The sequence below is a fragment of the Panthera onca genome, chromosome A3 (genome assembly GCF_046562875.1).
Source record: "Panthera onca isolate mPanOnc1 chromosome A3, mPanOnc1 haplotype 2, whole genome shotgun sequence".
Taxonomy (NCBI): Eukaryota; Metazoa; Chordata; class Mammalia; order Carnivora; family Felidae; genus Panthera; species Panthera onca.
In genome coordinates, this window is record NC_138341.1 from 126642230 (window position 1) to 126654402 (window position 12173).

Genomic DNA, 12173 nt, shown 5'->3' on the forward strand with positions numbered 1-12173 from the left:
GTAATTCTTCAAACATTAGAGTAGACATTCATTCAGATTTTATGTTGGCTGTATCTATCTTTTTTCCCTCAAATTCTTTTTATTTTAATTCTTTAAATACAATCCTATAGTAATTGTGCTGTGTGAATAGAAACGGCTGAGTGGCGGCTAATAGTTGTTTGCAGTGGTTGTTAAATCACTAGTAGTTGTAAAAAATTCTGTTTAGTGCTAAGGCTGGTGCCTTTGATTGGCCAAGACTGCCATGACAAAATATCACAGATTAGGTGGCTTAAACAACAGGAATTTATTTTTTAAAGTTCTGGAGGCTGGAAGTCCAAGGTCAAGGTATTGGCATGCTTGGTTTCTCCTGAACCCTCTCTGCTTAGCTTGTGGATGGTTGCCTTTTCCTTGTGTATTCACATGACCTTTTCTCTGTGTCTGTGCACCCCTCGTATCTGTCTTCTTCCATAGGAACATCAGTCCTATTGGATTGGAGCCCTAGTCTTATGACCTCATTTAACCTTAACCCCATAACCAGGGCCCTGTGTCCGAATATCCGCATATTATAGCCACATTGAGAGTTAGGGCTTCAACATGTGAATTTGGGTGGGGGAGACAGTTCAGTCCATAATAGCCCATATTAACCTATCCCACTTTAGGCATTGGATGGTTTCCTGTTTGTGGTGAATCGTGATGGAAACATTGTATTTGTGTCAGAAAATGTCACACAATACCTGCAATATAAGCAAGAAGACCTGGTTAACACAAGTGTCTACAGTATCTTGCATGAAGAAGACAGAAAGGATTTCCTTAAAAACTTACCGAAATCTACAGGTAGTCTTTTAATGTGTATTTCCTTTCTTAATTTTGTAAACACTAAAAAAAAAGGTTTATTTTTGAAGGAAGGGGGCAAGTTGGGGAGGGGCAGAGAGAGAAGGAGACAGAGGATCCGAAGCAGAGCACAGAGCCCCACGTGGGGCTCGAACTCATGAACTGTGAGATCATGACCTTGAGCCGAAGTTGGACGCTTAACTGACTGAGTCACCTAGGCACCCCTGAATTGCCAGCTTTTTAAAAAAACTTTTTTCAATTTGTTTTCCAAAGTCAATGGAGTTGCCTGGACAAATGAGACCCAGAGACAAAAAAGCCATACTTTTAATTGCCGTATGCTGATGAAAACACCACATGATATTCTGGAAGACATCAACACTAATCCTGAAATGCGCCAGAGATATGAAACAATGCAGTGCTTTGCCCTGTCTCAGCCTCGAGCTATGATGGAGGAAGGGGAAGGTAAGATTGACCACATGTTTGAAATGTTTTTCAGACAGCAGCCAAATTTGTAGTTCTGTGATTTCCATTGTTGTATTCATTGACTGAATTCCATGTCCTTACTTGTCTATTTGAGAGATCTGTCCAAAAGTTAAATGTAATCCTTACCTGGTTGAATTTGTATTGTAGATTTGCAATCCTGTATGATCTGTGTAGCACGTCGCATTACTACAGGCGAAAGAGCGTTTCCCTCAAACCCCGAGAGCTTTATTACTAGACATGATCTTTCAGGTAAAAACTTTGTGTATGTGTGTATATACATTTTGTTCATTTGAGAGTTATTATGAAAGTTAACAATTTTTGTAGCCTGCACGCTCATGTAAAAGTACCTATACCCACTGCAGTGAATGCTTTGCATAGATTATTTCTTACGTTTCTTTTTTTTTTTTTGAAATTTATTTATTTTGAGAGAGAGAGAGAGAGCACGTGGGCGCGGGCGAGGGGCAGAGAGAGGGAGAGACAGAATCCCAAGCAGGCTCTTCACGGTCAGCGCAGAGCCCAAGTGGGGCACAAACTCAAACCGTGAGCCGAGACCAGGAGTCAGATGCTCAACCGAATGAGCCACCCAGCACCCCCATTTCTTATGTTTCTTACGCAACTCTTAAGATTCAGTAAAACCCTTGGCATTTGAGTTGGGTATATTTGACAGTTAAACTCCCTCAAATAAACAAATAAAAAGTAAATGTAGAGACACCTAGCTTTCTCTCCCAGTAGCATTTGAAATCAGTGTATTTCTTTTCTCTAACTTCAAACCCATTTTTCATAAACAAGTTTTCAAAAATACGATAATTTAAGAATTACTGGGAGTAATTTTTGATATCAACATGAGCTTCAGACTTGGTCTGCCCTTTTTTGACTATGGGAATAAAGACTTAAAGCCAGTTTAAGTGATCAAGCACATAATGAAATTAAATCTAGTTGCATTATTATCTGTATTCACCTTCGGGTTTGCTCATGCGATCATCTAACCCTAAATGGTGATGTCAAGGCTTGTCTTGTAGGTGCCATCCCAGAGATGAGGGAGCAGGTCGGGTGGCAGAGATTGAGCTCCTTGTCCAACATTAGATCCTGGGTGGTAAAGAATTTGCAGTTGGGTCTGCCTGATGTCAAAGCCTGTACTGTTTGCTTTGTGTGCACCTTGTGGACCTGCAATAAGTAATTTGATAACATGGAATAGGTTTAAGTATACATGGGGTGCCTGGGTGGTGGCCCAGTCAGTTCAGCATCCAACTTTGGCTCAAGTCACGATCTCGTGGTTCGTGAGTTCGAGCCCCACATCAGGTTCTGCCAGTGGAGCCTGCTTGGGATTCTCCCTCCCTCCCTCCCTCCCTCTCTCTCTCTCTCTCTCTCTCTCTCTCTCTCTCCACCCCCCTCTCTACCCCTGCCCTGTGCACACACTCTCTCTATCCCTCCCAAAAATAAACTTGAAAAAATTTAAATATACGTAATATACCTATAGCTATTACATGTGCATATATATGTATATGTTACGTACACATACATACATAACAGTATTCTACTCTTAAAAAAAAAAAAGGTATTTTTGTAGTTTTCAGTCATTTTATGCCAGGCTCAGTTACCTGTCTTGAAGCTGCTTGAGATTAATTTCCACAGATGAAAAAAATAGCAAAAAAAGCTTTTTTGTATACTTAATTGACAGTCTGTTTACACTGATAAATATTATCTTACATAGGAAAAATTTTTTCTTTATTAACTTACTTTGAGATAATCAAACCTGGTGACAGAAATTTTTATGTGAATTTTTACCTTCTAGAGTGGTTCTTACTCTGTACCTATTATGTTTTGGCAGGCTAAATTTTCTCCGTGAATAACAATATTTCACATTTTATAGCTGAAAATACTAAATAGAACATCTTTACTCAAGCAATTTAGTGAATAGAACCTTTAAAATTATCTCATTAATGTCTCCTCTTATTATAAAAGGTAGAAATTACCAGGCAGGCAAAGTGAAATCCTTTTGTCTGGTTCACATCTGAGAGCCATCTCACCATAGCCAGCATTTTCTGGTTGCTGTCTCTCCTTTCATAGGAGGTTTCTTGCCCTCCACAGAATATTTCTTTTGGACTCTGGAGAGATTTTATTCTCTGTCCCAGATGTGAACTTTTTCTGAGCATCTATTTTGTGTTTGTCATCTGGGTGTCAGAGCTGAGCTCAGAGAAGGGGTTGAGGACAGGCCATCTTTATTCTGGGCACAGCACGCAAACGTTTACTCTTCCCTGCAGTGCATTTGTCACTTCTCCCTAGGTGGGACCCCCCCCCCCCCCGTTATTAAGATTTTTTTTAGTATGTCATGAAGGGTCTGGATTTTACACAGATTCTTAACTGGGGACTCTGTCCATGAGCTCATCCACCGTTAGTACCTTTCTCATCCCCAGCAGCTTTTTCAGAACCATCTTACGCCGTGTGTTTTCCCAATCCAAACCTGATTTTCTTCAGCATTTTTACTTTTCCGACAAACACATCATGGACAGGGTAAATAGATTGGAAAGCCTTTTCTGTATCTTTCCCAGTCTGTTGGAGATCAAGTCATTAACCACTCCTTTTAAGTCATTTGTCTGCCCCTCTTGGGTCAGGATTTCCATCACCTTCCCAATTTGGTGGGCCTGTTAGTGCCAAGCATAAGAGGTTGTCTGGGTCTGAGTATTGCCTTTTCAGTAAGGCATATGTGGAACAGGCAAAACAGCCATTGATTTCTTGATACCGACATGAGCTTTCAGTCATAGTCTGGCACTTTTGGCCGTGGAGCATATTTTGTCTTGGGCATCCGTGTCCCGAATGTTGATCACACGGTTTTTGCCCAGGGCATCCTCAGTAATTATTTTGAACTTTTAAAATGTGACGTCAGCATTCTGGGGACCAGTAAGGCTCACTTCAGAAGCACAGTTCTTGAGGCCATCAGAGACCATTGTGTCCGTCGACAGAGTTCTTATGACCGATGTTTTCTGAACATTCCTTTCACTGAACATAGCGGGTGCTTTCTCCTCATATGGCTCTTTCTTCGACAATGGATCGACTATTTTCTTCTTGGCTCCTTTTGCCACATTTTGTTAGGTGTTTATTCTTGCCAATGTTTATTCTTGTCCTAATACTGCTCAGAAAGTGTTGAAAGGCCTAGCCATTTTTTTAAAGGGCCATCTTCATAAAACCTTTAATTTTGTAGTGTTTTTGAGTTGTATAAATTTTGTCTCTCTAGTATATTTGATGTTAAACAAAAGTTGTCAGAAACTTCCAGACTGGTAGAAATGGGTGTTTGGTTAACCTTCCTGTTTAGATTTTAAGTGTCCAAAGATGCAGTCACCTCTCAGATGAAAAGAATTATCCCTGCTAGCTGTGTAGGTAGGTATTTTCATAGCTGCAGGGACAGACCATCTTCAAAAGAACAATTTTACTGGTAGGTGTTGTTTTTTTCCTTTAATGAAAATGAACCTAAGGTTATCTGGCCATGTTCTATTCTGTACATTCAGAAAGTGAAAGGAGTTCTGTGATACTCTGTACAGGAGGACATTTAATGTAAGAATGTCCTGTAGGACTGTGTCCTTAAAATATATCCAGACTGTGTCTGGATATAGCAGAGTAAGCAGAGCAAAGATTTGGTGTCTTTATTTGAATCTTCAGAGCTAAGCCATGCAGTCAGCGTGCAACCAGTAGATACTTGTGGGTTGGATTTAACTCTTTATTTTCTGTTTAATAGGAAAAGTTGTCAATATAGATACAAATTCACTGAGATCTTCCATGAGGCCTGGCTTTGAAGATATTATCCGAAGGTGTATCCAGAGATTTTTTAGTCTTAATGATGGTCAGTCATGGTCCCAGAAACGTCACTATCAAGAAGGTAAAGAATTTTGAGGTTGATTCTTGGCCTTGTTTGTTTTTGTGTTTGTATATGGCATAAAGTACGTACATGGCTGTAGTTGCTGTTCTGTGCATGTGGGGCAGGAATTCTTTTAGCCTGCTTGTAATTTTGGTGCAGGTCCAGTCTTTTCCCTGGATTTTCAAAATGTGGCACTTGAAGTATATTTCCTTTCTCTCCTCTCTTACATGTGTCTGTTTTGCCAACTGTAGTCGCTGGTAATGGTGTATTTTCCCCAACAGCTTATATCCATGGCCATGCAGAAACCCCGGTGTATAGATTCTCATTGGCCGACGGAACCATAGTGACTGCACAAACCAAAAGCAAACTCTTCCGAAACCCTGTCACGAATGATCGGCACGGCTTTGTCTCGACCCACTTTCTTCAGAGGTAATGATAGATTCCTGCATCTCCTCACATTAAATGCAGCGCTGTTCTCAGGGTGCCTTATTATTAATGTAAAAAGCAAGATTTAATAGAAAAAGCAGAGCCTTTGGATTTGCTGAAGTGAGTTTAGATTCCTGGGTTATGATATATTTTTTAAGGTTATATTTGTATGTGAAAATGAGGATTTGCTCATGAGTTACTTCCTGGGAAAGCTGGGGAATGGGAAGGCCTAATGGATAAAAGAACTATCTAATGTGACTACCACTGTTCCCTTTCATTTCTGATGATGTGTTACATTGCTTCCAGGGATTGCATTTAAAATTTGAAAGTAGACTCCAAGCAAAACTGAGAGTTTCTCTTGTTGTTGCTAGTGGTAAATGAGCAACACGTGGAAAAGCAGGATATTTACCCATTAACGACCTTGCATAATTTGCAGGTACCTCCAGGTTAGCCCCTAGATGTGTGGCGACTCTAGTGAAGTCCCGCCGAGATTCCGGTTAATGTAACTGTTGGTCCTCAGTGCTGTAGTGGTGGTCACTCCTAGATTTTGTGGCATATTAAAAAGTATTTCACTGGGCTCGTCATAACTGATCAATATTTAGGTTGGAATTGATACTAAGTGTTGGAATGGTGCCTAGGAAGTGAAGTTCGTGGCACTTCATCATTAAAAAATAATCTTGAGTGTTTTAATGCATGCTTGTAGTGTTTAAAAAAAGGTTTTTTTTAATGTTTATTTCTGAGAGAGAGACCGAGCGTGAGTGGGGGAGGGGCAGAGAGAGAGGGAGACACAGAGTCTGAAGCAGGCCCTAGGCTCTGAGCTGTCAGCACAGAGCCCGATGCGGGGCGGGAGCTCACAAACCGTGAGATCATGGCCTGAGCCGAAGTCGGTTGCTGAACCGACTGAACCACCCAGGCACCCCACATGCTTGTAATATTTTTTAAAAAATTGTTTTTTTTTAATGTTTATTTCTGAGACAGAGACCGAGCATGAGTGGGGGAGGGGCAGAGAGAGAGGGAGACAACAGAATCCAAAGCAGGCTCCAGGCTCTCAGCGGTCAGCACAGAGCCCGACGCGGGGCTCGAACTCACTGGCCACAAGATCATGACCTGAGCTGCAGTTGGACATTTAACCAACTGAGCCACCCAGGCACCCCGCATGCTTGTAATATTTTAGTGAAGGTTTGTGTTCTTTCTTTGCAGGGAACAGAATGGGTATAGACCAAACGCGAATCCTGTTGGACAAGGCATTAGACCTCCAGCAGCTGGATGCAACAGTTCGGTAGGCGGCATGAGCATGTCGCCAAACCAAGGCTTACAGATGCTGAGCGGCAGGCCCTATGGCTTGGCCGACCCCAGCTCCACCGGGCAGATGAGTGGGCCTAGGTATGGGGCTTCCAGCACCATAGCTTCAATGAACGCTGGGCCAGGCTTGCAGTCCCCATCTTCCTATCAGAATAGCACCTATGGTCTCAACATGAGTAGCCCCCCACACGGGAGCCCTGGCCTTGGCTCCAACCAGCAGAACATCATGATTTCTCCTCGTAATCGTGGGAGTCCAAAGATGGCCTCACACCAGTTTTCTCCTGTTGCAGGTATTTGTGTTGGCATTTCCGTTTCTTTATTTTTTACTCTTCAGTAGTCCTTCTCTTTTTATTCTGTTGCAATTCTTGTAAAGTCAGTTCATTTTCTGATAGAGTTAAGTGGCATTTTGTTATAGCATCTGATAGTCTAATTCTTGCCTTAATTTTTCTCCACATCCAGGTGTGCACTCGCCCATGGGATCTTCTGGAAATACCGGGAGCCACAGCTTTTCTAGTAGCTCTCTGAGTGCTCTTCAAGCTATCAGTGAGGGTGTGGGGACTTCTCTTTTATCCACTCTGTCTTCACCAGGCCCCAAACTGGATAACTCTCCCAATATGAATATAAGCCAGCCAAGTAAAGTGAACAGTCAGGATTCCAAGAGTCCCCTGGGCTTGTATTGTGATCAGAATCCAGTGGAGAGTTCAATGTGTCAGTCAAATAGCAGGGATCACCTCAGCGACAAAGAAAGTAAGGAGAGCAGTATCGAAGGGGCAGAGAATCAGAGGGGTCCTCTGGAAAGCAAAGGTCATAAAAAATTACTGCAGTTACTTACCTGTTCTTCTGACGATCGGGGTCATTCCTCTTTGACCAACTCCCCCCTGGATTCAAGTTGTAAAGACTCTTCCGTTAGTGTCACCAGCCCCTCTGGGGTCTCTTCTTCGACCTCTGGAGGAGTGTCCTCCACATCCAATATGCACGGGTCACTGCTGCAGGAGAAACACCGGATCCTGCACAAGTTGCTGCAGAATGGGAATTCACCCGCAGAAGTAGCCAAGATTACCGCAGAAGCCACGGGGAAAGACACCGGTAGTGCGGCGTCTGGTGTGGAAGGCGGCGTCAAGCAGGAGCAACTGAGTCCGAAGAAGAAGGAGAATAACGCACTTCTTAGATACCTGCTGGACAGGGATGATCCCAGCGATCCGCTCTCTAAAGCACTGCAGCCCAAAGTGGAAGGAGTGGACAGTAAAGGGAGTCAGTGCAGCAGCAGCTCCACCGTTCCTAGCTCGAGTCAGGAGAAAGACTCTAAAATTAAGACCGAAACAAATGAAGAGGTAATTTGTCTGTTTTCCAGCTTAGCCATTGTGGTTAATCCTTGCATTTCTGTGTTAGAAAGACAGTATGTTACGTGCAAAACCCTATCTTCTATTGTAGGTTTATGTGATGGAAGTTATTCTCGAGCTGTCGGTTCTTTGTGATTCTTTTGGGCATCGTGAAGTGTAATGTGACGCAGTTTGGAAAGAACCAGATGTGGGTGTTTTAAAATGTGACTATAACTTGAACCAGTTGGTAGAGAATTTGAAAATTTTCATGGAGGTTTTGTTGTTGGAATGAGAGGGTTGGGTCATGTAATGGTATAGTAGAAAGAAATGGGGGGAAAAACTTAACACGTTAAGTAACAGAACTTTGATTTTTACCTAAAATCATGTTTCCCTCTGTACATGATCTCATTCCATATAAGCGTTTGTCAAACTCTGACTCCTCTGGGAGGTGTTAATGTGCACCTGAGAAAATTAAAGTCTTGGGGAAGTCTTGCTGTTAGGATGTCTATTTAATTTTTGTTGAACCTAGTGCTCCAAATTTATGGACCAAGAGCTCTTTTTATTTTTTTTTTTATTTTATTAAAAAATTTTGTTTAATGTTTATTTATATTTGAGAGATAGAGACAGAGTGTGAACAGGGGAGGGATAGAGAGAGAAGGAGACAGAATGTGAAGCAGGCTTCAGGCTGTGAACTGTCAGCACAGAGCCCGACGCGGGGCTTGAACCCATAAACCTCGAGATCATGACCTGAGCCGAAGTCAGATGCTTAACTGACTGAGCCCCCCAGGCTGCCCCAGAGCCCTTTTTAAAGCATGCCTGTGAATCTTTTGTCGAATGTCAGCTTGTTGCCTTTGTTACTAATCATACTTGTTTTGGAAGGTATGTATAGAGGCAGGCCTCTCTGTCAGCTGATGATCCTGAGTAACACTAGCTCGAAAATACCTACGGTTTGAGAATTAAAGTTCCAGTGCAGATTTAAAAATGCCCCTGTTGAAAGCACTTCCAAACCCAGAGATTTCTTTCAGTAGTTAAAACTATTCTTCATTTCAAGGAAGAAGATTTAGGGTGGGGGTCTAAGTAAGCTAGCCTTTAAGTTGGGCGTTATCATTTCCGGTAACTTGTATTTTACTTGTTCCCGTTTCATTTGTGTTCTTCTGATGAATGTGTATGCGTATATATCTAGTAATGCACACAGGTTAATTAAAAAAAAACTTTTTCCCCCCCCCAGGGATCTGGAGATTTGGATAATCTAGATGCTATTCTTGGTGATCTGACTAGTTCTGACTTCTACAATAATTCCGTATCCACAAATGGTAGTAATCTTGGAACCAAGCAGCAGATGTTTCAGGGAACTAATTCTCTGGGTAAGAAAGAACTAGGTTTTATTCTTGCTGCCTTTTTAACGTTTCTTCGCACTTGTATGTATAGTTAACCCTTGAACAACACAGATTTGAACGGCACATGTTTATTTACACACGTGTATTTTTTAAAAATAAATACAGTACAGTACTATAAACATTTTCTCATGGTTTTCTTAATGTTTTCTCCATTTTATTATGAGAGTGCAGTATATAATACATATGACATACAAAATATGTGTTAATTGACTTATCAAAGTCTTTTGGTCAAAGTAGATAATTAATAGTAAGTTTTTGGGGAATCAGAAGTTGTATGGATTTTTTACTGTGTTGGGGGCTCGGTGCCCCTAAGCCCTGTGTTGTTCAAGAGTCAGCTGTGCTCTTACACTAAGATTGGAATCTAAGCATTTTTTTTTTAAGAGAAAGAGGGCAAGCATGTGTGTGTGCGAGCAGTGAGGAGGGGCAGAGAGAGAATCTTAAGCAGCTTTATGCTCAGTGTGACGCAGGGCTCAGTGTCATGACCCCGAGGTCGTGGCCTGAGTTGATGTCAAGACACTCAACCAACTGAGCCACCCAGGTGCCCCTAATTAGCATTTGTAAACTTCAAAATGCATACTCTACCTCTCAGCTTTGAATACTAATTCATAGTGCATATGTTTTAAAAAGCGTTCTGGACGTTTTTCTATTTTTAAAAATTCCCTGTTTCTAATTAATATACCAGTAATCCTGGAACTTTTAGGAAAATGTTCATCATTGGTTGCTCCAGATGAGTACCAGGTACCTGAGCATCTATTTTTGTGAGGCATAGAGACTTAAATTAAAAAGCAACTAAAACTGTAGATAGAAGCCTGTCCTGAGACATTTCTGGAACCTGGTTATCTAGCTGGGAGACTTCTTTAGTGTTTGCTGATTCTCCCTCGGCCTCTCTTCCACAGCTGTGTGGTTTCCTCACTTATCAGTTTAACGAGGGTATATTACAGGTATCGATCAAAAAAGAGTAATTCACAGTTATCAGGAATGGTGATTATTCATTTTCGATGGCACTATTTCCTAAACTAAAATGGAAAGATCAATCAAATGGATTGGAAACAGTAAAAAGTTAGGAGATTTTGTATTTCATTCCTTGTTTGACTAGAGGGCAACTTACCTGGTTATATTTAATTATAAAATTTTAAACAGAATCCACTTAAGAAGTTCCCTTAGGGAAGAACCTCTGGCAGTTTGAATGTTGCTAGCAGTTGTAATATTAAGCGAAGCGGAACACAAATGACCGTATCAGGCCGCAGAACGATGCCCTAGTACAGCAGCCAGTGCTGGGACTCTTGTTTTCTACTGGATTTGGAATACGGGGTTTTTGTCTTCTTCTTCTTCTTTGTGCGCGCGCGTGTGTTTAGTGTTTATTTTAGTAAGGGAAAGTCTCGTGTGGGTGGTATTGGTATTGATGTGTTGTCCTTGATTACTTATGTACTGAATTGTCAGAGGACATTTTGTATTGTGTATTTGTGTTTCAGCAGGTTTGAGGAGCCCACAGTCTGTGCAGTCCATTCGTCCTCCGTATAACCGAGCGGTGTCTCTAGATAGCCCTGTTTCTGTTGGCTCGAGTCCTCCAGTAAAGAATATCAGTGCTTTCCCCATGTTACCAAAGCAGCCCATGTTGGGTGGGAATCCAAGAATGATGGATAGTCAGGAAAATTATGGCTCAACTATGGGTATGTTATTTCTAATAAGTATTTATGATTAAACTTTTGGGAAAAGCAAATTTAGAATACTTAAAGCCATTTAAATAATTGGGATTAAGTAATAGGTTTATGAGTAACAGTAGCACAGTAGTTCTTTCATAAGTCTCCTTAATTTATTCTGTGGCTTGGTTATTTAAGCTCTTTAAAAAATATTTATTTATTTTGAGAGAAAGCGAGAGAGAGACAGAGAGATTATGAGAATGTGTGCATGCGAGACACGAGCGAGTGGGGGAGGGGCAGAGAGAGGGAGAGAGAGGATTCCAAGCAGGTTCTGTGCTGACAGCACAGATCCCGATGTGGGGCTTGATCCCATGAACTATGAGATCATGACCTGAGCTGAAATTCGCCTAATGCTTAACCGAACGAGCCACCCGGGCGCCCCTGGCTATTTAAACTCTTAAGGAAGCTTTCGGTCTGAGACCTTTTCTAACTTGTAATGAATACATGGCAACAGTTGCCCATCAAAAAATGTCTTTATTTATTTACTTATTTTTTTAAAGTTTAATTTTAATTTTATTTTTTTTAACGTTTATTCATTTTTGAGACAGAGAGAGACAGAGCATGAACGAGGGAGGGGCAGAGAAAGACAGGGGGAGACAGAATTGGAAGCAGGTTCCAGGCTCTGAGCCATCAGCCCAGAGCCCGACGTGGGGCTCGAACTCACGGACCGTGAGATCGTGACCTCAGCTGAAGTCGGACGCTTAACCCACTGAGCCACCCAGGCGCCCCTCAAAAAATGTCTTTAAAAAAATAGTCTTCATAGTTGGCCAGTCCTATATTTAGGATGACAAAGCTTTTATTTTATTTTTATTTTTGGTTAAGTTCATGTGTAATGACGGTACTTACACAGCAAGGATTTCATGATAATCTGGAAAAGACGTAATCA

General features: G+C 41.6%; 1 protein-coding gene across 14 annotated transcripts in view; it reads left to right on the forward strand.

The window, feature by feature from the left end:
• NCOA3 (nuclear receptor coactivator 3) overlaps positions 1-12173 on the forward strand; it is a 139491-nt gene that overhangs the window by 109632 nt on the left and 17686 nt on the right. For 9 of the 14 annotated variants that reach the window (XM_078444016.2, XM_078444017.2, XM_078444004.1 and 6 more), the window contains 9 exons: positions 639-813; positions 1084-1272; positions 1441-1542; positions 5024-5164; positions 5425-5572; positions 6770-7161; positions 7331-8202; positions 9419-9554; positions 11060-11257. In XM_078444016.2, the coding sequence (XP_078300142.1) occupies positions 639-813; positions 1084-1272; positions 1441-1542; positions 5024-5164; positions 5425-5572; positions 6770-7161; positions 7331-8202; positions 9419-9554; positions 11060-11257 (2353 nt within the window). The remainder of the gene's footprint in view (positions 1-638; positions 814-1083; positions 1273-1440; positions 1543-5023; positions 5165-5424; positions 5573-6769; positions 7162-7330; positions 8203-9418; positions 9555-11059; positions 11258-12173) is intronic. The other 5 variants (XM_078444013.2, XM_078444014.2, XM_078444009.1 and 2 more) reach the window with 2 other exon arrangements.